This window comes from Falco naumanni, chromosome 8, assembly GCF_017639655.2.
Source record: "Falco naumanni isolate bFalNau1 chromosome 8, bFalNau1.pat, whole genome shotgun sequence".
Taxonomy (NCBI): domain Eukaryota; kingdom Metazoa; phylum Chordata; class Aves; order Falconiformes; family Falconidae; genus Falco; species Falco naumanni.
Window position 1 is genome coordinate 17,049,734 of NC_054061.1, and position 25,514 is coordinate 17,075,247.

General features: G+C 38.6%; 1 protein-coding gene across 1 annotated transcript in view; it reads right to left on the reverse strand.

Annotated features, from left to right (window-relative positions):
• The window catches only part of SLIT3 (slit guidance ligand 3), a 530,317-nt gene that overhangs the window by 163,947 nt on the left and 340,856 nt on the right, over positions 1–25,514 (reverse strand). The window contains exons 11-12 of the mRNA XM_040604595.1: positions 10,178–10,249; positions 3,866–3,937 (exon numbers count right to left, since the gene is read on the reverse strand). Of these exons, the coding sequence (XP_040460529.1) occupies positions 3,866–3,937; positions 10,178–10,249 (144 nt within the window). The remainder of the gene's footprint in view (positions 1–3,865; positions 3,938–10,177; positions 10,250–25,514) is intronic.

A 25,514-nucleotide genomic window follows, 5' to 3' on the forward strand; every position in this document is an offset into this window, starting at 1 on the left:
AGCAGTTTACTTGCCCCATAGCTGTCACTGAAATTATGCAACATAACTTCTTCCTCCCAAATCCCACAGCAGCATCTTGAAAACTAAAGACCCTTTACCTCAGGCCTTGACCCACAACACCCTCCGTTCTCCACAACAGCTTTATAGCAAGCTCTCCACGACTGCGCTCTCTCAAGACCAGACGCTGGATCTTACTGTATCTTCAGTTTTATCCATAAATATGTTTGAAGTTTGGTTCATACTAAAAATATGCTAGAGGATCTAAGACCTAGTGCCTAAATATTGAAAGGCAACTTCAGACACTATAACAGAATTAAATCCACAGAACATACAGACCCAGAGCTGACCAGTGACTCACAATGCCACCTGCATGTGACACAAGGGGAAAAGAAAAAGCCAGAAAACTCTAGGAAGAAGAAAAAAGTTTTCTTAAAGATGAATGATTCTGGTTCCTTAACTGTTGTCACAAGCAGGGGTGGGGGGAAGTTACATACATGCCCAAATATTTCTTGAGGAAAAAGGAGTAGCAATTCTTTGTTCCACACAGTCATTGTAAGCATTGGGAACAAAATCCCACTGAAAAATGGGCATGGAGAAAACAACATTTTTTTCCCCCCTGTGTTTGTGTAAATGGAAAACTCTTAAGTCCTTACAAGGAAATCGCTTGCCTTTCTTTTGCTAAATGCAGAAAAAAACCTAAGGTAGAAAAGGTTTATTTCAAGTGTTAAGATTTTGTGATCTGTTTGACTCCCAAAGGTGGATTTCTTGTTAGAGAAAATATATAGATTTAAAACATAAGCTTAGAACCTGCTAGCATATGGATAACTTTAGCACTTTTAAAAGATTTATGTTTTATACATTTAAGAGGAAACTGCTCCTGTAATAAATATTTCTGTGCTTCAAAAACTATAATAAACCATTTTTTTCTTCCATCTCTACATAGGTACAATAGGCAGAGCACTCTGAGAAACAGTTCTGCCTGGAAACACTAACCTAAGTTAACTTCAGAAGAAAGCAGAGTAGCAACCCACTATATATAGGTCTCCATTAGCCAGCTATACTAACAAAGTTGGCAGTCTTCCAGATAAGCACTCTCGCTCTCTTAGACCCATAGGGAGCACTGCAATTGCATGCAAGCAGGGAGTAAAGGGAGGAGCAGAAAATGGGAATAATGCAGAGGGGGGAAAAAAAGCAACTATTTTAGGCAGTACAGCAGTACTTCATTTTTAATGGAAACAAAGTTGCTTACTTTCACTTGTGCATTAATATATTCCCATCCTTTATTCTTGTTTTAACTCAGCTGAAAAGTCCAGCTGCTCTGTGCACAGATTAAACCCCAATGGTGTCTCATTAAAATGTACACCACCAATCACATTTGACTTACATACATGAAAAGTAAAAGTTACTCTCTGCTGAGCTGAAGCATTCTATGCAGAGCGGTGTTCCTTCAGGGCATGCAGCTGACTAAAGTTACTGGGGCCTCAGGCACTAAAAAGACTGAGCTGCTTAGAAGAGAAAACACTAGTAAAAGAACTGTCTTACTTCATTTCTACCTCCTTGTTCCCCATTGATGGTTTCATTGGGAGGGCTGGCACTTCAAAGGAGTAATCTTCTGTTGCACTTACTCGTCCTTCTGTAGTTGACAGAACTGGACTGGTGGCTACAGCAGAGATCACACAAAAGAAGATCCTCTACTTCTCAGAAGTAGAAGCCTGAGGGACAATTTTTCAGAGAAACCCATATTCCACAGAACAGCAGAGAACCTTGCTCTATAAATATTCAGAAACTTGAACAACTACAGAAGCGACCAGCAGGGAAGAACCTGCCAGAGGTCTGGGTGACAGGTCATGAAACATCTGGGAACTAACTCTTGCCTAACAGACCTACCTGCAATGAACAGCAAGAGCAAAACAGAAGAGCAAGAGCAAAAAAAAAAAAAAAAAAGAAAGTAAAAGCCAATGGCAAGTACAATGGACAACTGAACCTAGAGGAGGCGGCTGACAGTTTCAAGGCTGAAGCTGATACTGTCCAAGAAACCATCATGTCAAAGAGAGGAGAAACAGACTGTGTGTTCAACAGCTTTGTGTGGCTGTGGTAGAAAGAAACTGAGGTAGAGACAAACACTGAACAAAAGAAAGACTCCTCAGAGGCAGCTCCCTTAATGTGGCCTTTCTGTGCTGCAACTCACCTCTCTCTCAGCCATCTCTCTTCCCCCTTATAACCTCCTAGCTTTAACTTCAGCACTCTTTTACCCACTTGAATATAAACATATTTAAACATCACTTACAATATAATTTTGGATGACTGGGCAGAGAATACAGTCATTTCACTTGCTTCTGTGTGCAAGTCAAAACACTAAATTCCTGCTCAGTTTATACTCTCATTTCCTGTCTGTCCACTCTGATGGGTTCTGTCCCACTTTTGAGGCCACCTGGGGGTATCTGAATTAGCTATAGCTAAAGCTGAATAACTTCTGCATTAGGAAGTCAACTCCAGTAGAAATGTCTTGCCTGTCCAGCTTGCTCCTAGCCAGAAGGTTTGCCAAGACCAGAAAGCTGTAGCATTGCAGCATCAGCAGCAGTTTCATACTAAGCCAGAAACTATAGTGTTCAGTAAATGTCATTCTCTTACTGAATCGTTTCCAGGCAGCATTGAGGGATTTGACCATTTCCACAGCATGTTGAATAACACCACCCTAACTATTCAACAAAGGCTAGCAACACTTAATATATATTTCTGGCATTCTCCCAGCTGGATTCAGGGCACAAAAAAAGGCCCGTCCTTCTGCATTCTGGCTCAGAAGTTCACTGCAACATATAAGTTTAGTACTGAATAATCTTCTAATATTAGCACTAGTCAACAAGTTATACAGATTGTTAGAATTATCTGGTATTCAGAGAACAAAATTATGGCATCTTTTAGAAATAAACTACACTTTAAAAAAAATCAAGCTGCTTTATATGAATATTAATGAGCTAAATGTTTTAAAACTGTAAAATTAACACAGGTAAATATCATTCCAGTTGAGCTACCCTCTCCTCTCAACCTGGGGCTCTTTCTAACACTCTGTTCTAGTTCATGCTCCATATGCAGCTTCTGACTTTGTATTGCTCCTTTTACCCATATTAAAAGCTCCATCGTTTTAATAGTGCTGTGGGTAGCTAGGTTAAAATATAGCTGCATTTAAATTCAACTTGGTGCTAAAACAGTTTCTGTGTTCTATAAAGATAAACAAATGGTTGTGAATAGATCCTACCTTCCTTTTATCTCCTGTATGAAGTCACATTTTAGTCCCCTTCCAGCTTAATAAAGTAGTAATTACAGAATTATACACATTACAGAAATATAAACATTTTCTTAAGAGCTTAAATTCTTCCCGAACTAGTTTGAAAAAAAAGCCCCCCCCCCCCCCCAAAAAAGCCAAAAAACTCACAAGAGAATGCAATTTCAGTTCTTTAATAAAGAAGAAAAATTCAGTATAGAAGTACTTTCCCTAACCCTTCCCTGATTAACACCACCAAATACTGCCTGAGCTATGATGAGGATTTTGTGTGCCATGAATTGAGGGGCATGGATTAGCCTGCAGGTGCACAGGTACAGTAGAACAACAAATACACTGATTTGAAGAAGTGAACAAGTCCATAACCTTGGGGGTATCCATATATAAAAGAATATACTAGAGATGTGTAAATAGTTCCTCCTCCTAACCTTCATGACCAATTTTTCATTTACAAAAGACCAGATGCTTCACGCACGCTGGCAATTGCACACAAACCTAAGTTCTCCCAGACAGCACATTATCATTTTTATTTCTCTTACATGAAAGCTCTCCCCAAATGCTCATTCAGTTCTATTTTCTACTTACAATGAAATGAGAGATTTCAAGCCTTTGAATGCATCAGGCGCAATGTCAGATATTTGATTCTTGCTGATGTCTCTGTAAAGAGAAGGGAAGATTAAAAAAAGTATTTGTAAACAGGAATCTGAAGAAAAGATTTTAGCTGTATTAGAAGAATATACCGGGTACAAAAACAGAATTAAAAGATCATATTACCTCAGAGAAATTATGAGCTATGTAAGGACATAGACAAATTCCAGGAATGAGCAGAAAAACATTGGTCAGCACAACAGGCCATAGCCTCAGTAATTCAGCAGCTCCCCTGTTAATAAGGTCTTTCATTTTATGGACATTGAAACAAAGAGTTTTATGAATAGCTTTGAATAACTACAGTGAGGCAGCCTATCAAATAAACACAGTTGATAAAACCATCTTAAGTACTATTAAGAATGGAGATCACATTGTAACTCTGTGGGGTGGCCATCGAGCATGAGGAGCAGCCTGTGACAAAGCATAAAGGTTCTTTGGAAGAACCTCTATCATTCTTATGATGATGACATTCTTCTGATGTAAGACTTTTCCCATCGCAGCACTCTCCAAACTATCAAGCTGCAACAAGGTCTTTTACCATCTCATACCAGCATACGCTACATACAGTCCCTCTGCTGCCTTCACATCATCTTGCCTCACCCAGGGCCTGCTCTTTCTTCTCTCTGCTTCTTCCTCTCTCTCTTCTTCCTCAGCTGCTCTCTCTTCATCGGCTCTCAACCACTTAACAGAACCAGCCACAGCTGCACCTTATCTACATTGGCCAACCCACAGTTGTATATTATCAATTATAATTAACCCAGCTTCATTCCCCTACATTTTCCCACACTATCTCTTTCTAATACCAGTGGGAAAGGGATGGGAAACAGACTACTCAGCTCCCAATCCTAAAGCAGGCACCAGTGTCACCGAGGAGTTTGGCACTGTACCAGTGGTGGCTGGGTTTTAGTGGCCTAGAGGAAAGAAGCAGCGTCAAATTCTACCAGGACCTTGCTCTGGTGAGGCAGGCAAGAGGAAGGTTGACACAGCACTGGCAGGTCTGCCTACACCAGGGGTCCTCAAACTACGGCCCACGGGCCGTATACAGACCCCCAGGGTCCTCAATCCACCCCCTGGTATTTACAGAATCCCCCCCCCACACACACCGGGGGTTGGGGGGGAACCAAGCAGCCGCAGATGACTGCCTGCCACTTACTTCATCTGCGCGCTGGCCCCCTGGTTAAAAAGTTTGAGGACCCCTGGCCTAGAGCTTTCAGACACTAGGGAAAGCCTTCAAGCATCTGAATGGAAATCATGGACCTTTCTTTGAAGCCAGCAGCACTGTGGGGAACACTGAGCGCATCGCGGACCCTGTCAGGGAACCCCAGCAAGATTCCACCCTTTTCAGCCATGACGTGAGTGGAATTCAGCTACAGCCTGCTGTCATTTTCAAGGCAAAGTGTGCTCCTGGATTGGAAAACACCCTTCAATTTTAATCATAACCAATCAAGTACACAAAAATAAATATAGACTATTCTTTATACATATTCTTTATACATATTCTTTATACATATTCACTATTTCTTTATACATAGAGCCACATTTACTACACTTGGGACCCAGATGCTCAGAACTGGGTGCCCTATCATGACTGTCACTGCAAAGCAATCTTTCTGTCAGTCAGTTCAATCAGGTGCTTAGCTACATGCGTAACTTTAAGCCACCTCGTTGCATTCACTGACAGTTGGTATCAGCTTGTATCAGTAGTATCAAATCTTTTCACTGATAGCTGAAGCTGGAGTAATATAGTATGTCAGGTACATCTTCACTGTTCCTTCTCCTGGAGCACATGCTGAGGATCCCAGTCAGACTCTAAATAACTGACACATGAACAATAACGTAGGAATTGGAAAGTAAGAAGGTTTCCCATTCTATACATGTTTTGAGCTACAAATTCTGCCGGTTAAAACTTTAATGAAGTCCTCTAACTGTTTTCAAATCTAGCCACATAAAGTGGGATTTTCTTTGGTTCTTTTATAAAGCTCATGAAACAACTGCTCTGCAATCTACTGATGTTTTCTATTACAATATCCTGCCTACAAGGAGAGCATTCAATAAAGGTTTCTGGTTCTTCAGTTCAACTCACGGCAGCCAAATTTGTGACAACGAAAGCAGGAATATTTATTTTTATACTGGGTTTTGTGAAACCTATTTAGACTGCCTGGCAGCATTTGCTGTTTTCTATCTACTAATTCTTATCTAAGCAGAAGTCTGATGTGAATCTGTGCTATCTATTTATTGAGGAACATACTAAAAACTGTTACAGCCCATGAAATCATCAGTTTGATGAACAATGACAAGCATCTGAAAAGGGGCATCTAGTTTTTGAAACAAGTATTTCAGCACTATTTTATTGATTTGCTGCATTTCCACTTTTCCACCCTTTCTCTCTCCCCATGTCCGGACGCTAATGAGTGTATAACTAATGGTGCCTGAACGTGCATAAATGCCATGCTGGGTGATGACACTCACTCACTTCATGCAGATGCACTACAATCAGCATTAGAAGATAATTAGACACGTTATTTCCTTTCCATTAGAGCCCAAGCTCCACTGCTGTTGGATAAGGAGGCTTCATCTCCTTCTGACTTGACTGAGGCAATGGCATTCAATTATGTCCTTGTACTTTTGTTCCCTTCATTTGGTCTGCTTTGGTAAGATCATCTTATTCTGTGCTTGATTTACAGCAAGACAAAGAGATATGGTTTTTTCTAACCTGCACAACTAATTCGATTTACATCACATAAGGCTCATGTTCATAGTTTAGGGCATCTCTGAATCATTCAGTGGAAATGTGGCTCTTTAGCTGAAAATGTAAACAACCTATCAGGATTCCACCCAGGCAGGGAATACATTAGTCAGCTCATACTAGTCTCCCTGCACCTCTGACAGCACAGTAGAGATCTTTCTCCAAAGGTTGTTGAACACACCTTGGAGAGTGGCTGTGCTGTTACCAGTTAGGGACATAAACTGTTTCTGACTTTGCATCAGGGGAGCAAGGATACCCTGTGAGTCACTGTAGAACATATAACTGTATGGCTTAAATGTCTTTACTGTAAAAGGTTTTGAAACAAAAGAGACTTATTTTTAGATACAGCCAAATGCAAAACTATTAATAGTATTAGATGAATATCCTCTGTTGACTAACATTATTAGAAACAGATTACTTGATTATCTTAAACATGTAAAATGGACCGTTCTCATTTGACAAGCGTACTCAGCAAAAATCCATGTCATATATGGTTTCGTTTTCAGAAGTTGCTTAACAAAAGTAGCAGTGCTACAGAGCTACTGGGAAGGCTGTGAAATCTCAATGTGTTTTCTTCTAACATATGGTAAATTAATTTGACAACATGAAATGTCACTACAAGCATCAGAGCTAGAGAGGCACAACCACATCTTTCAAAGTGGCTCCATGTACTTGGCTCTTGGTCTTGTGCTACAAACTTATTAGTTAAGAGCCTCAGAAAAGCAAAGACAAAATGAGAGGTAATGCCATAAGCTTTGGAACTCACAGGCTAGAAGTTAAAGAACTATGGTACAAGCACAACTGCTATGTAAATGGATTCAAAATGGCATGTCTGGGCTTGGACTCTTCATGCAATAATGACAACTTCTATCTCTGGAGATGAGACATATCTCCTTCAAGCCCCTCAAACCTCTTCTAAAGCCCTTGAATAATTGAGCACAGAGCTAGGTCCTGTTACATTTGCCCCAAAATCAGGGGAACCATCATCCCAGATTGTATAATTCAACTGCATATTTGAAGTCTACAGGTGCCAAATTTTCCGAGACAGATAGATTCAGCTTTACATAATTAATTGTGTGAGAAGACGTGGGCAATTATGATGAAGTCCAAGACATAAAGGACTTCAGCTCTTTTGGTAAAACTCAATCACCAAAATTACTGTCCCATCCTGGAAGCTATTAAAGAGACATTCTAAATAGCAAACTTGAGCTAGATGCAAATATGACTCTTGGATTAATATACATACATTTTCTGCTATCATCTTGACCTATTAATATCAAGGCATATAAAGATTATCTTGGACAACTGGCTCTTACTTAAAAATTAATCTCAGTTATCCATTTATTTAAGAAAACGAAACTGCATAATCTTGCAGGAAATAATCAGTAAACAATCAAAATACTGAGAGTGCTCCAAGTGAGCAGTCTATTATTCCTAACATTCTTGAATATTTATTTACAAGAAGGAGAAAAATACAATACAATTAACAATGTTATGCTAGTACTATCCTCTGAATTTTATTATTATTATTATCATTATTATTATTGTTGTTGTTGCTTCTGCTGCTGTTGCTGCTGTTGTTCTTAATTTGTACCCTGGGTAGGGCATAATTTAATTAAATCAATAATCTTCATGCTATTGCACTGCTCACTGAAATCAAAGTGAAAGAAATTAAGAAAGGTTCATGACTTCCATGACTTCAAACATGTCTTTCCTCTATAAGGAAAAGGATGGATAATTCTTTTGTTTTAAGAGGTTGTCCTTGACCAAAGTATAGTTTTGTGTTAACAATACTGTCAATCTTGCACATTGAAAAGATGATGTCAATAATCTCTTCAAACAGTGGAACAAATGTTCTCAATTAAACTTTATGTAACAATAGTGATACCTAATTTAAAGCCTCACTGTCCAGCAGGAATAAAACTTTAACAAGGAGACAGGTCAATAACCAAATGGCAAAACATCATGTTTCTTACGGGACATTCTGCAGCCTAACTGCCTATCCCAAGTTTTTCCACAAAATGCTGTCACATTAACTAAGCTTTGATACAGATCATCTGGCACAATAACTTACTATTTAACTATGAGTTCAGGTCTCAATGAGTATGCCAATTATACTCCAGAAAGCTGTTAACACAACTTGCTAATGGAATTCTGCTGTGAAATTCTAACATTAATCATTTCACATAGTAAGTGCTGCATTGGGTTGAGCAGCTAGTCAAGTTAAAGAACATTTTTTTTTGGTCAACTCCCATAAAACTAGAGTTCACCAATCATGAAAAATGAAAAGACAGTAAAACATTGCCAAAATCTAAAATTAGTCATACCTCAGAAAGAAATAAGTAGTGACTTTAATAATGAAAAAGTTACAAGTTAGATCACTGAAAAGGGATCTATCATTTTTCACTGAAATTACTGTCTTGCTATCTAATACAGTACTTCTTTAAAAATACATACAGCTATATTGAAAGTGAGACAGAAGAACAGAGACTCTGTAAGATTGATGATTTGACCTGTTAAATATTAACATCCATATTTACAGCTCTCCAGCTCTAGGAAGTTGGTAAATTTGAACTGGCAAACACATAATTTTATCCTTAAATGCAAAGGTGTAGCACAAGCTCATTTCAGTCCCCCCAAAAATTAGCTATCTGATAATCCAGTGTCTTCTGTGAAATGAGCTGACGGTTTCTTATTTCCAGTAAGTATTATTCACATCAGAAAACAAGAACTGTAAAGGCACAAAGCCTGAATGACTTCTGGAGGTTACTGGTCCAGTGGTACCCATCAACGTCATGATACTACAGTGAAGGAGGAGTAACTTGTTTTACCATTTTATTGTTGTACTACTGTCACAACTTGTCTCATATATCACTTAACAATGAAAAGAAAGACTGACCAGGGATTATGCCCAGGTTATCTGCATGAGAATGCTGCTACAAATTAGGATTATTTTTTTAAAATCCAAAGAGAAAACACAAGAACTATTAAGAAAAGAATTATCTGGGTGTCTCCTGGTGATTAAGAAACAGAGAAAATAAGCTCCAGCAGGTTTCTTTGTTTTCTTGTAAACAATCAAACCATTCCAACATCAGGACATTGAATGCACTACAGAAAAATCCTAACTACTTCGCAAGAATACACACTCCTGCTGTGACTGGGGCAACTAAACTGAAGTGATACAAACAGATACCAGAATGAATGAGAAAAAAATATGACTTAAAATCTTTTCTGAGGAAGTAGATTTGAAGTTTGAACAGACTAGCAACTAATTAGTTCACATTGTTTATAAAAGGAAGTGAAATTACGTATTATTAAGGATTTCATGCACTGTTAGGCATCCTGAACCAAATTCCACTATTGCTTACACTTTGAAGAGATTATTTGTGCAATCCCCAGTGATTTCAACATAGAAATTGCCAATATGTTTCTAAAATAAAGACACTGAACTTGAAGCTAGAAGATCATGATTGCTCTTGCATGTTGGTCTTATTAAAACTTACATTCTCTTAAGCTTCTTGTACTGAGTAAAAGCTCCAGGGGGAATGATTTTGATGAGGTTTTGTTCCAAACGTCTGAAAACAAACAAAGTAATATATGTGTTAACTACACAATTATAGGACAGGAATAACATTAAACATGATAGCAATATTTTATATAAATATAAAACAAAAGAGTTTTTATGTGAAACAGATTTTTCTTTTGAAAGCCAGTAAATGGAGAAAATTTAGAAAATAAACTTAGAAACGTAGAAAATAAAATCATCTCACTGATTACACTAAATCTGTACAGAAAAAAGTCTCAGGCTATAGAAATTTCATCTTTAAAGCTCATGGAATTAATGAAATTAGTAGACATATTTTTCTTACTACTTAATCGAGGTTAAGGTAGAAAAATCAGATGCTTTTCTTGACTAGCTGTTGTAAATAGAACATAGCTATCCAAACTAAAAGCTAAAGTTGTGACATTTTAATAAGCAGATTAATAGTACTGTCAGGGTGACTCAGGAGCAAAAATCTGTAGGAACATGCTAAAAATCAAACTTGAATTAACTGTAATATGAATCCAGATTTTTAAGTGAGGGGGAGTGTCTATGTTAAAGCAAAGCAAAAACATCCCTGTATCTTTCCATTTTAAATACAAAATACTGAAGGTGTTCTAAAATATGGTCCAAACTACATGTAAATGCTGCTGTTTTCATTTCTAGGTTTGGTTTGAAAGAAATATTCTTTATGAAGTATCATAAATGCATGTATCACTAACATAAACCGTAACCAGCTTTAAGATACTGCATACAGTATCCACTAAGATTAATTTCTGTTCCTTCCCAGAAGTATTTTCAAGTCTTTGTCAGCAAGTTCCCCAAATTCCTGCTAAAATGACTGTCTTCTCCTCAGATGAACCCTAAATATTAATCTCAATTAGAAATGTAAAAGTGGATCTTCATACAACTAATTAAAATTACTATGGCAGCTAAATTCCTACAATCAGAATTGGAACTAAAAGCAAAATCCGCCTTTACCTATCTTTTACTTGTTATTCAAATGTTGTGTATTTTTTCCAAAAATGTCATAAAAAGAAACAGTTTCAATAGCAAAAATCTGTGGTTGGAAATGGTTTAGAATTGAAATACAAAACCATACTGGAATGATGGAATAATTCAGTCTAGTCATTTAGAGCTGCTGCAGCAATGCGGAGGGGAGAAAAAATGTTAAAACCAGGAATGGAGATAAAATGAGATGCAGAGAAAACTAAATCATGATTTTTAAAGGATTTGGGAATAATGCAGAGTAAATGTGTAAGGTTCATCAACCCTCTGTTGTACAGTGTATTCCTCTGTTGATCTGTGCTTTCAGTCCACAAAAAAAACCCCAAACTGTCCCCTTGAAAATAAGATATTTTGCCAGCTCAGTTATACTCTACGTAATGAATATTGTAAAACTTGCATAGTCAATTTGAACAGTCTATGTGCATGCACTCTTATTTCTCTAGCAGTCTATTTTAAAGGTTGTGATCAGAGTTAATTCTATCCCTAGTTTTGTGATTTGAATTAGTGTCTGAGGTTTCCTTTCCAGTTGGTCTAAATATAACATGCTTCATTTCTGGCAAGTCCACAGCGAAATGTAAATTGCTGTAAGCTTCAGCACGCTACTATTGTTGGGTGTTTGTCACCAGAATTAGCAGTACACATACTCTTCCCATAAAGGCTTTTTGTCAGCTTGCCAGTTTGGTGTTTAATTCCTCCCAAGTATTTCTGTGCAGACACTTCTAGGAACAAAAGGGCCATGCCTGTTCAATTTCTTTGCATTATGGATGCAAACTGGGGGTTCACACATGCTGCACGTAAGCATAGCATAGCAGTCCTCACAGGGAACCTCAAATACAGTGGGGGGTGGGAGGAACATGACTCCGTTTTATTAGCACTTAAAATTCCATGGAAAATTTAGTGGCTCAAGAGTGGAAATACGTACGCAGAAATTTTGCCCTCAAAGGGCAAAAAAAGCCAAAATCAGAATAGCCACAGATCCTGAGTGATAAGAAAAAATGAAATTTCTAGAAAATGTGGAGAGGAATGTAGAAAGAGTTGATTCAGAGAGCTACCTTGTGAAGCAGTACTGAATTCTTCACCTTTTCCTACTAAATTTGCAGCAGATGGCCTGTACAGAAATAGATGGACAAGGCTGTTGTCATCTGCTGCTATATTTTCACCTTAACACCTTACATTTTTTTATTTTATGAAGCTCTTTGTAAATGAAGGACTAAAGGCTACACGTACCACACTATGCTTATTGTACTACATTGTGCAGATGCTACCAGAGAAGCAACAAAGCAGTACTGCGTGCTCTCATCAGGGTGTGTTTGTAGGTGGATTGCAACTTGGGCACAAAATGCAGGTGGTCTTGGAACATTAAATAAAGTGCAGCATTAAATAAGCAGGTATTTTAAAAATACAAAATACTCATTTGACTTTCATTTATTTTTTTCACAAATGCATGTTACAGATTGGCAGACATAGGCTGAAAACCACAATGCAGTTATATGAAATAACAGAAAACAAATTATTTGTATTAATACTTTGTGCGTTCACCTCCTCTGAGCTCATAAATGACACGTGAAGGGCAGTATAGCATTAAAAATCTCTAGGAAACACTAGGTTTTGCCAGAAGGGGTGCTGGCAATTTCTAGGTGATGAAAGCTTAATTATAAACCAGTGTTATTCATGATATAATAGGAAACTGCTGCTAGAGGTGCCATCTTCCAAATAGAGTGACAAACAGAGTTCTTATCTAGTGTTGTAATTTTTTTTTCCAAAAAGTGAAAAGCTAATCTAAATTTTACAGCCACATTTTGTTTCAGAGAAAATTACCTGGTTTACCTAGAACATGACCCCTGGAAAACTGTATTTTTCATGGTCTATCCCTGCATGCTGTGAAGTGCTGTCATACACTATAAAACTACCTGTGCTAGTGCAAAGCAACCTCAGCGAGTTCGGTTTTTTTTGTGTATAACCCATGTTTAAGATTTCTCCTATCTCAGTAAAATTTTCCTCAATTTCCCTCTAGTATTTCATAATAACATCTATTTAAAAGACTCCACAAGTACAATTCAGAAAACTGATAAATTGGCCACATTCAAACCTCTCAGGGGCTTTTGTTCCTCCTTTCAGTTACCCATTTCACTGTACCATGTCACCTGCTGCCAGCTGTATCACTTAGATGAGCTGAAGCATATCTCCCCACTTCTGACACATGGCAATGCTCTGTCTGCCTCTCAAAGCTTTATTTTAGAGTCTTTGACATCAGCATCAAAGGACAAGAACAATTTCCTTTCTCTCCTCTAATATATTATCAGACATCGGAAAGTATGAGGGGCCTAATGGATTCAGATGCATTTTTCTTGTAATAACATGATGTAGGACAGGATAAAGCCTTCCTTCTTCCCACTCTCTTTAAATGACTTTGCAGCAATTAGAGTAAAAAGTAAACATATTGGAGGAAAAAAGAGAAAAAAAACCAAACAGGGGGAAACTGCCATCAAATATGAGAAACTACCCCAGAGTAAAGAATAAGCACTTGAATTCCCATACTAATCCATCTCAAAGTTCACTGAGGTGCAAATCTTTTCATCACCTCCTCATCTGGTGCCTGTACTGCTCACACCCAGGATGGCAAAACACAAAGGATAAAAAAACTCTGCCTAATGCAGCCTTAGCAGAACCAGCCCACGCTCTCACGAGTGACGAAGCCATTTGTCTTGAAGAGTGATTCCTCCTGCAGAGTGGGGCAGACAGACGTATTAATTTAGGCCTTAACTATATCTCTCTTTCATTGAGGGAAAGAAAGAATTTGTTATTTGCGTCTCTAATGGAGCAGTTTGCTAGCAATTTTCCCATTTGAAACACCGTCTCAGCTGCTAATGTGTAATGTTTTGTCAAGCTTACCTACCCAGAACATAGACAAATCACCAGCTTGGAGAAAAAGAGAGGGAGTGAAGCATCAGTACTGGTAATTCTTAGCTGTCAGATGAACAGAGCCTACAAATGAGACAGCCATGCTCTACTAACAGTGCCACTGAGCTCTTGCCTGAGACGTGTCAGAAACATCCCTTTGCATTGGGCAGCCATGAACTTCCCTGCTGGGAGACAGCAAAAGAAGTGAATGAGCCAGATTGCTCCCTGGATTGTGTCACTCTGTTCCAAGGGCTGAGGATCTTTCAGGCTTGTATCACTCAGGCAGCCAGTAACCAAAATAAATCGAGAGAGAGAAAGCATTAGATTAGATTAGTGTAGCAGTAACCTGTAGCACATTCATGGCTGGCAAGATGTACACAACCTGTGTGAAGGTTTTTGGGAAGGGCAAAATCCTCACTTTTCTCCTGTCCTATAAGCAGGGATTTGCAGGGAGCTGGTTAAGGATTGTTTGCAGGAAATAAACAGCATGCACATTCCCCACAGTGACAAAGCCAGGGCTTGGGACAGCCATTTATAATAGGAAGGAGGAAAATTTCTACAGCACATACCAATCCAGAGAGAGACTGTTCCTCCCTGCCAAGGAGTGAGAACAACTGGATTATAAAAGCTGCTTGGACCATTATCTTACATTCCACCTGGTCTAGTGGAAGGTGTCCCTGCCCAAGGCAGGGTTGTAGATGATCTTAACTAGATGATCTTTAAGGTCACTTCCAACCCAAACCATTCTATGCTTCTATGATTTATCTCATATTTTTGGACTTACGCCTCTTATTGTACATTTTGGACTCTGATGGAGAAAAGTCCACAGATGTATTTTCAGTATTTAAGACGAATAAACCATACTTAAAATCTGGTCTTCTTACTACAAATATAGGCTAGATTTGATCCCTGACCTGACCCAAGTCTTGCCTCTTCATTTGATATATAGGCTTTACTCTTTACTTTTACCATGCACAACAGCTTTGGGTAACTGCACTGAAGTATTTACCCAACGGCAGCCCTGGACAGGAGGCACCCTTGGTGGAAAGGAAGGAATCCTGCCCTGCTGTGGCTGATTCTGCAGTGAAAAATGCAGAAGCCACAGTATCACCCTTTACACCACAGCACTGCAGCACCACGTAGGGCACTTCTCTGCGCAATGCAAAGCAAAAAACCTGCAGTCCTGTTGCTTCAGGAAGTGTTTACGGACCTACATGACCAAGGAATGGCCTTCCTGTCGCTCTGCCTCTCACCCCTCAGTTCTCTGACAAGTAGAAAACAAAGTGTTTTGGAATGACAGGACGTTCAGCATTTTGAATATCTGCGCAAACTGCTTGTTTTAACAGACAGTTAAAGCCTTCAATCTTTACATCAGCCAAAGACTCTACTGCCACTATAAAAACTGGACACACATATGGTTCTCCAAAACTTTTATACGGCTGCCTTTCCTCGTAGTACCTGAATGATTTCCAAACAAAATTAATAATATGTATTATAAATCCCACTCATTGAGTTTGCCTTAGGAACTCGAGAGCTGAGAGCCAGTAAACTGTCTGCCTATATTAATACGAGGTGACAACTAGAGTCTCCCTTCATATTCCAATGTTTGGTGTTGATTTTCAGGGTCTAGCTGTCAAGCTCCTGCTGTAGTTTTGAAAAGGACTGCTTATTAATTATTCACTTAAGGTCAGATCTTCAGTAGACAAAATTCTATCAAGAATGAAGTGACTTTTCAACATAAATATACCTAGGAAGCTACAGAGGTAATTCTGCCCACCAAAAGACATCTTTGAGAATGAAACCAGATGTTTTGATATGTTCCCTGACAAAACGGCGTTCATCTAAAAGTTGTGCTAGTGATACTGAATCCCACAGTGAATTTAGTTTAAGCTGCCACAACTCTGTATTTGAGCAGTTGGTCAGGTATCTGCTGGTAAATGCTGAATTTGTAATGGCAGTCACATTATAAATCTACCAGCTCTGTTGTTGTATGTTAATTTTGAATCAAATGTGGTACAGACAAACAGGAAGACATCAGAAAAATCTATAGACTGGCATTTTGCAAAACAGCTTTTAGCATAACATCAATTTCTCTATTAACATAAACAGCCAGAACGCAGTCATATACTGCCAGACCTCAAGGTTTCTCCATCTACCACTCAATACTCTACATTCCCAGCTGGAATTTTTGGCCCTTCTCATCACCTTTCACTGCTATTTCTCCAGCCAGTCTCATTCATTTCTTTCCTTGCTTCACTCTTGGAGTGAGCATGCAGGCATCACTGAGCATGCTGCCAGTGCCTGAGCTCCCTCTCACTGCAATGCCACAACTGCATGAACTGTTTGTGGGTTGTGCCCAGATGTAAAAGTGGGGACTTCTGGTGAGCTCCCTTGTGAGCCACCACCAGTGGGTACAAGCAGTGAGGATGTTAAAGGTTAAACAGAAGCTGTTCTAGGGCAGAATACAAAACAATGTCTCCCAGCTTTTATTCTAGATTAGACAATTTTCCATCTCAGCAGACTGCATTGGGTCATGTGGACATGGGATCAGAGTTTGCAGAAAGAATTCCACCTGTATACAGGCATGTGGCTGTGAACATAAATCCAAGAAAAAGAGAGAATCATTAGGTTGGAGTGATTTGGCAATTTCCAACTCCATACTGCTGAAATGCAGCCTAATTTCATGCTTCATTCAATCAGCATGCACATGTTCAGGCACATTTGCTCTTCCAAGATGATGTGGTGTACCAAAACCAGTGGAAACATGGATTGCACTCTTGGATTTTTTAGACATCCAGTGATTCCAGTTCAGAAGGCTCTAAGGAGACAATTCCACAGGGTGCTGCATAAAGGATAAGGTTCTTGTATTCACTTCAACAATGCAGCATCTGCTCTGAGCCTCACTCAACCTTAGACCTCTGCTGAGCACTTTTTCTTATCTTTTTGATTGTTTTTTGGGGGTGTTGTTTTGTTTTTTGGTTGTGGTTGGTTTTTTGTTGTGTTTTGTTTTGTTTTTTTTTAATCTGAACCTTGAAGTCTCCTCCAGAGACACACAGTTTCTACAATGTCGATTGGAAAGCAATAGTTGGCCCACAGTTATATTTCATAAATGTAAACAAGTAGGAATGTTTTTTAACAAACAAGACTCTGGATATTTGCTTTACTCAGAGTAAGTTTTTGTTCCATTAGATCCCAGAAAGACTAACCCCTTAACAAGTCACATTGCTATTTATTACTTTAGTAGGTCAGTCCTGCCCACTCTCTATTGACTTCCATTTACTTCAAGAAACTTCAAGCCCAGATCACTCTCCACATTTTCCAACAATGCAAAACAACTAGCTCAGGGATCTGAGGATGTCAAGTTGGTTTGCATTGTATTTATCAAGTTGCAACACAAAATTGTATTTTTAGACTTAGTGGAAATGGAAGCAGAAAAGGAAGGAAATTAATTTTTTAATCTATAATCTATTGTGAAGAGCTCCATACATCCTGTAACATCAATTTTTAACATACATTTACAAATACTGACAAGGAAAAGGTAAAACACAAGAAATAAGTAGGAAAATTAAATAGCTTTCTGGTAGCTGAAATTCTGCCTGTAATATTTGTCAACAAAACAGATTCCGTCATTTTAATATAAATATTTCTCAAATCCTTTGTTCTTTACCTATTTTTTTTTTTAGCAAAATAAACAGAACACCATACGTAAGCCAAAAGACAAATAGTGATTCAGTAAAAAATCTGATTAGTCTATTTTATTTCAAAGTTATGAATTTATGCTCCGTATTTTATTTTCTGTGACTCCTTCTACACTTTCAGAATTGGCCTTCAGGATGTATATACTCATTATACATTACAATGTCCTCATTTTTCTTGCCAAAATAGGAGCTTCTGCATGACATTTGTATTAGATAAAAAAAAAAAGATATATACCTTTTTGTTAATAACAACCATTTTTATTAATAAGGCTAAACTTATGTTCCTGCTGGACTGATTTGATGTCTCTGGAAAAAAAAAACCACACACATAAAACCCCAAACCAAAAAAACTAACAACTCAAAACCTACAAACCTTTTAAGGTTACTAACTCCTACACAACTTGCCTGAGTAAAATTTAACCTGCACACAATTTTTTTTTTTTTTTTTTTTAAAAAAAAGAAATCTCACAATTATAGAGAGGAGAGGAGGAGGTAAAAAAATATACAGCCAAAATTAAATTTATCATGTGTATGAAATCTAGGTTTATAAAACCAAAACCATCATAGGTTTATAGATGACATTAGTTACACTCAATTTTACAAATAAAAGTAAAGATGTAAGAAATAAACCTAGCCTTGATCTTACAGTAGAAACACCCTGCAGTTATAGCTTGTTTTTAAAACCCTGAAACATAAGTTCCTGTTTTCCTTAATGTGTCTTAGCACACAAAAAAACTTTTATTCTTAACATTTACCTTATATTTTCTCTAATAACTAAAATATTTTTATTATTTCTTCATTATGTTTGTGTCACCCACATAGAATAGAAGAATTTCTACATATTTTTGGGCTGACAATAGAAACTTTTTTATATTGAATGACACCGTTTCCCTAGTGAGATCCAGAAAATAGCAGTCAGATTTGACATATGAAGCTGTCCAGAGCCAATCTACAACAGTGAATGAAAATCATATTATATGATTAAACTACAGGAGCCAACCTGATTCCCTAGCCAGAGAACTTGCCACCAGAGGCAATTATGGAACATTTATTACAGTGTTCAAAAATACTGTGCTGGGTTCAGCTACAGTATTTACTGGAAGCCTGGGAAAATTATTATAATTTTCTTCTAGGAGGAAGAACAAAGTTAAATGCAGAACTGTCATTCCTCTATCCCCAAATTTTAGTTTCTACACACTTATATTCCTGAAAAAAGAAAACTTTTAAGTTTTTAAGTTAAGCCTTTAAGAAGCTGAGAACTTCAAAGCAAATCGATAATATACATTAAAATGTTATGGGGCAGTTAATTTATAATTTATATCATAGAATCATTTAGGTGTGAAAAGACCTTTAAGATCATCAGGTCCAACCATTAACCCAGCACTGAGAAGTCTGCCACTAAACCCTGTCCCTAAGCACTGCATCTATGTCTTTTTAAACACCTCCAGGGATGGTGATTCCCCCACCTCCCTGGGAAGCCTGTCCCCAGGCTTGACCACCCTTTCCATGAAGAAATCTTTCTTAATATCCAATCTAAACCTCCCCTGCTGTAACTTGAGGCCATTTCCTCTTGTCCTGTCACTTGATACCTGGGAGAAGAGACCAACCCCCGCCTTGCTACAACTCCTTTCAGGTAGTTGTAGCAACAAGGTTCCCCCTAAGTTTCCTCCAGACTAAACAATCCCAGTTCCAAAGTTCTCATAAGACTTGTGCTCTAGACCCTTCACCAGCTTCATTGCTGAAAGATATCAGAAATAAATAATTTTATTACAATAAATTGATTACCAATGCTCAATCTTTTTATAATAGCTTTTCTGACTTTATTTTAATCAGTGGAAAATTCAATGTACCGGTAATTTAAATGCCCAGAATTTGTTGAGCATCTTCCTCAAATCACAAAAGCTTCATCAAGATTCAGAGCTGAATTCCCCGCTCTCCTATAATACACACTCCTACAAGTACTGAAGAACAGAGAAAGTAATTTCTTCCAAAAAGAATCATGGAAGCAACAAAAGCAACAACTTGTCTGTCTACAGGTCTGTCTGCAACGCTGCCCAACACAGTGGTACCCTCATGTCTGCAGTTCTCAAAGTGATTCTCTTGCAGAAAAGTATGTTTGTTTCCATTTTGACAGAACCATGAGAAAACCAACAGTTAAGTGCACTAGATTTTTCCTTAGTGCTCAGACTCTAGCATTTTTCCTGTGAGTAGAAATTGTGCACCAAAATCAAGCACTACTCATACCTAGAAAAATATCAGTTACCAATTCAGCTGTCAATACTGAGAATGACAAACCAACATAGAACAAGTGACTCAAAACTGACCTCAAACCAAACCTAGATGCTGGTAGAAGGGCTGCCATCCTATTTTACTTTGCTCAGAAGCCAGACGGGAAGTTGTGCTTATTATATCACCAGATACAGGTGCCTAAGCATTTTTCCTTGAGGGACTGTCAGCCTCTTTACACTGTCTGGAGGAATTACATCAGCATTTAAACAAAAGGTCCTAATTTCTGATTTAGATACATCCTATCCAGCATTACTCTTCGTTTATACAATTATATTTCTCTTAATCTCACTAGACAGAGAGTATTGTGAACTAACAGTGATAAAGGAAGCTTGATATGAAAAAGCACAGGTTTGAAATCTAAGATCAGTTTAAAGGTCTAAGGATATACTTTAGATTCTGGAGTTTGATTTACAAGTCTGCAGATGACTGAGACTTGGCTTTTCAAAGTAATTAGCGTTGCACAGCACAACGTGTTCAAAGCATAGCTGCTATTGACTTTTGCTGCAGCTGTGAGTTCTCAGCACTTCTGCATATCTCAGCTGAGTCAGCCAGAAACCGAGGATTACATCACTAGTGACTGACCACCCATGAAAAGTTTGTGCAAGTCACTTGCCCAGAATCAATTAATAAAACCACTGGCAAGAAGAGATACAACCTAATTCTCTGAACAGCATTCACAAAATTATCTTCCCCACAGTCCCCACTTCAGAATTTTCCTGTTTCTGCAACAAATAAACAGATCCTATATACATAGACTCCACCACTACACAACCTTGATGCATCCCTAGACAACAAGAAACAAACTCACTCTTTTAACAGCAACATGAGACTATGCTGTAAATAAAGTGCATACCACAACAATTATATACAAAAGCACTGAATGAACACTGCAGCTACAAACATGACCATTGGCATTATCAATTTTTTTTTAAATTTTTTTTATGGTGGATTTAAAAACAAAAGCTGAAATAACTGATTCCATCACAAGGAAACTCATGTAACAAAAGTATATTGACGTCTAACTGGAACAGCAGGAGTTAAAACAGTAAATCCCTGTCTAGTTTATTAATCTCTGCATAGATGGTCACTAGTTCACAGGGACAAAGATAAGCAAATTGTTGTTGGATTTCTCCAGTACACAGTGACAAGGCAAAAAGGCTTTGGAAGATATGTGTGGTTTCTGGTGGGAAGAGATTCCTCAGCTCTATCTTTACTTGCACACCCGTGTCCTGGCCTGACAGCCTGCCCAGCCCTGCTCCATGCCACCCAGTATTTCCAGCCCTCCTGCCACATCCCCAAAGCCCACCCTGCATGGCTTGTGTCCCAGGCTCACTACCAGAAATCTCGAGCCTTATCACCAATTATTCCTCAATTTCTCAGACTTGCAGAACTTCTACCAACCTGACTAGATTTCCTTTGTTCCCAATCTCATCATACTTTTTGTTGTTTCCTCATTTGAGTTCAGCTTTCTTTTCTAGACAGTTTCTGTACTGGGCCCAGCTAGTCTTTATTCCCTCAAGTTTCTGTCCCAACCCACAATCCAGCCCTTAGCATTAGCAATTAATCAAATCCTTCTTTTACACAATCTGAAGATCCTTCAGAAAAGCAGCGCCCAGTGCCAGTGCTGGTTGCTGCTCGGGCAGCCCAGGAGCCTGCCTGGCTCTGGGCATCCCAGCCTGAGCACCCTCCACCACGCACCCTAGGACAGACAGCAGGAGGAGGGCCAGCCTTTGGTGTGCTCTTCCTTGTCTTCGCTCAGGAAGGTCCTGCACACGTTACGAAACAGTAGTTTCAGTAGAACAGAAATAGTAGTGCCTGCTCCACTTTTTTAAGGTGTACAGAATTATCAGATAAAAGCTGCCCAGAATTAATATCCTAACATACAGCCTGTTTCGTGGCAATCCATAAAAAATAAAATAAAATAAGTAGATCAGTCTGAGATAGACAAACAGCATGAAAACTTCATTCTAGAGAAGGGACAGAGGAAAAGCATAGTAAAATGGAGAAATGAGTAATGGGGAGTTACTGATCACTCTCCAGCACTGGGAGGCATCAAAAGAACCTGGCAGGCAGCATGTTGAAGCAAATAGTGTTTGAAACAATACAGACAGGGCTAGCAATGCCATTACTCCTAGTGCCCCACATCTGCAAGTGCAGGAAAGCTGTGCTTTCCTTAGCGTAAAACCAGCCAAACACTAATGACTGAGCAAGGGCAGAGCGTGCCAGAGCTCAGATCCACCCAGCCCAATGTCCTGAGCCAACAACAGCCCAAACCACATGCTGAGTGAAATCCGCTGTTGTGGCAAGCCTGTTTCTCACAACACCCTTCCAGGCTCCCACAAGCTGCAGGGTAGTGACTCTCACAGACACAGCTGGTAGCTTTTAGATTTAACAGGTCTGTCCTGGCTTTGCTGTCTTTACAAGCTGGGCTGTCATCAGTCTGGCAGGCACTGGTTGCAAGCTTGCAATCAAGTCTGATCAGAAAAACAGATTCTTTGGAGACTTTGTCTCCTACTAGTTTGTACGTCATCCCTCCTCCCTATATTCCTCCAAGGTCAAGTCCATTCTGCATTCACACTATGTTCCCTCTTTACCTTGCATGCATTTTCTCTCACCGTTTCTAAATAAATGCAAACTTCTCCTTTTACTGTAGATACCATTCCAATGTAGTGAAATGACTATATTGTTCATTTACCAGTAAACCATCAAGCCATATTTGTTTTGGCATTTCTTTTTCAGCAAATGCCTCCAGGTGCTTAATGAGTTTTGTTTTCGTTCAAGTATTCATGCAAAACTTTTCTGTGCTTATTCTCACGTGTTTCTCTATAACAAACACTATCATTCCTCCTCTGAAAAACACAAGAGAACCATTTTACAAGCAGAGAATCTTTTATAATATTCAATACACAGTCTGTATTCCTCAGCTTCAATTTCTTGTAACTCGTTTTTCCTCAGTCAATTTGGCTGCTGCTGTCAGCTTCCCCCTGAACAAGAGGCTTTATAGAAAAACATGAATTGCATGTGTAAATTCTAGCTACCTATTTTATGAAATTATGAAAAAGCAAGGCTGAGAGATGGATTTCAAGTTTTCCTAAATTTCTTTATTTAATAATAAAACATTCTTGCAGTGAGGGCCTTCAGGATAATGCACCTCAGGGAGAGGTGTCATAAAGTAACACAACAGACTTCTAACTCACATGTGGAGGAGGTCAGCAGCAAGGGAAAATTAGCATCATATGATACTTGGTTTATGTTCCATGACAAGCGAGTTGCCTGTTTTGTGATAGGTTTTTATCAACAAAAACAAATTTAGGACTTGTTGGCAGGTTTGTCAGAGAAGGTTCTGCCTACCCATGTTAATGAAGAAACACAGGAAGGCTGGGTAAAAGATCTTTAATTAATACCAAAACACAGAGTGAAATGTAGGTCACCTTTAATAACCGTGTTAGAGTAACAGCTGTGTGTTTCATTTTTGTTGAACAGTTTGTCAGTCAAGGGTTCTTACTAGATACAATTTGGCTTACAAAGAAATACTGAGTTAAGGGGAAAGACAAGAACTAGAAAGCTGTATCTGAATGCAACTAATAATCAAGCAAAGGAATCTGGAAATGCCCCAAAAGGAACTGAGGAAGGCACAGCATTTTAATACTATCATATAAATATTATGAATGGACTATAGCCTATGGGGGAAATGTATTTTAGCAGAATGATTATTTACAATGCTAGACAGAAACAGCTGAATGAAAAATACACCATTTCAAGTAATATCCTTCAGGATTCTGTCATAGCAACCTAGTCACGTAGTTTGTCGGTACCCTATATTCCATAGGAGGAACATCATTTCTAGTAAGAGTCAGACCTCCGAAAGATTACAAGGATCATATCATAGGATTACAGAGTCCAGAAAGAAGTGTTCAGGCAGCACCAATACATAGCCACATTTTGTATCAAGGGTCTGAATTAACGTCAGTCATGGGGGATAAATCCCAAGGGAAAAACCCCAACAGTACTGCTGTGTGAGAGCAAGGGATGTGGGTTGCAGCATGGAAAGAGAATTTACTTGGTCCCGTTGCTATAACACTACAGCAGAAGAGTATTACTCTGCCTATCATATAAAATCAAAAGATAGTCATTCGATGTGTAGATGGAACCAGACCTCTGGATGGCTTTTATATTGAATAAGCTGAGAGCAGCCTCAAACAAACTGAATTTCTGAGCAGTATGACAGACTTCTGCATAAACCAGAATGGCTATTTTGGTCAAAAGAATTTATGTCTGGAATTTTCCAGGAAAACACTGTGGCAGCTTCTTCCATCTTTCCAGAAACAATTTGCTATGTGACTATATCCTTTACTTTATATGAGAATATGTATTACTTCACCCTTGTGTATAAGGTTAACTGTTCTTTTTTACTAGTACTTTTACCAAATGTAAATACCATTTTACCAGTAGGAAAAAATGTATGTAAGTGATGTCACTTGCTAAGACTTATTCTGATAGAATCATGGAATCATTGGAAAGTTTGGGTTAGAAGGGACCTTAAAGGTCATCTAGTCCAACCACCCTGCAATGAGCAGGGATATCATCAACTAAAGCAGGTTGCTCAAAGCCCCATCCAATCTGACCTGGAATCTTTCCAGGGATGGGGCATCCACAACCTGTCTGGGCATCCTGTGCCAGTGTTTCACCACCCTCATCATAAATTGATAGAAGTTCTTCTATTTATTTTTATATATATATATCTATTCCATAAAAATGAAGTCTTCACAGGATTGATCCACAGAAAGTGAGTGATAAATATTTTGATGAGGGTTACACTCTGAAGTTCTGCAGAACTACTTCCATGTGAGGTGCCTCTGAACTGCAAAGCATATGTGTAGGATTAGAGTGATGTAAGAGGTTTATCTACAGACAAAGACTCAAATAAGTACTGCCTAAAATGCAAGAAGTCTGACAGATCTAAATCATTAAATAGTGAGCTAAGAGCTTTATATGTGTTCTATGGATCTAGAAGGTTTATAACCTCCACGTTATGAAAGTTTCTTAAAACATTAGATGCATCTGGATTCGCTACGTCATTATCTAACTTAAAGGTTCTCCAAGCCTTCCTTCACTTTTTGCTCTCCTAAGGAAAGTTCTAAGCTTTTACCACAAGTTACAGGGACTAGATTTGGGGGCTACAGCAACCAAAAAGGAGACAGGACTTGGATACTCAATGCTATTATAACCACACTAAAGGTGAAAAGTTTCACTTGATTTCTCACACTGAGGTGCGCAGCTGCCAGGGGGATGCTGTAGCACACCAATCTCAGTCTTCCTGCAGATACTGCTCTCTGTGTGACTCTGGCATGGAGCCACAAAGACAATTTGATTTCTGCTAGCATCTTCAATGCTACAAAATAA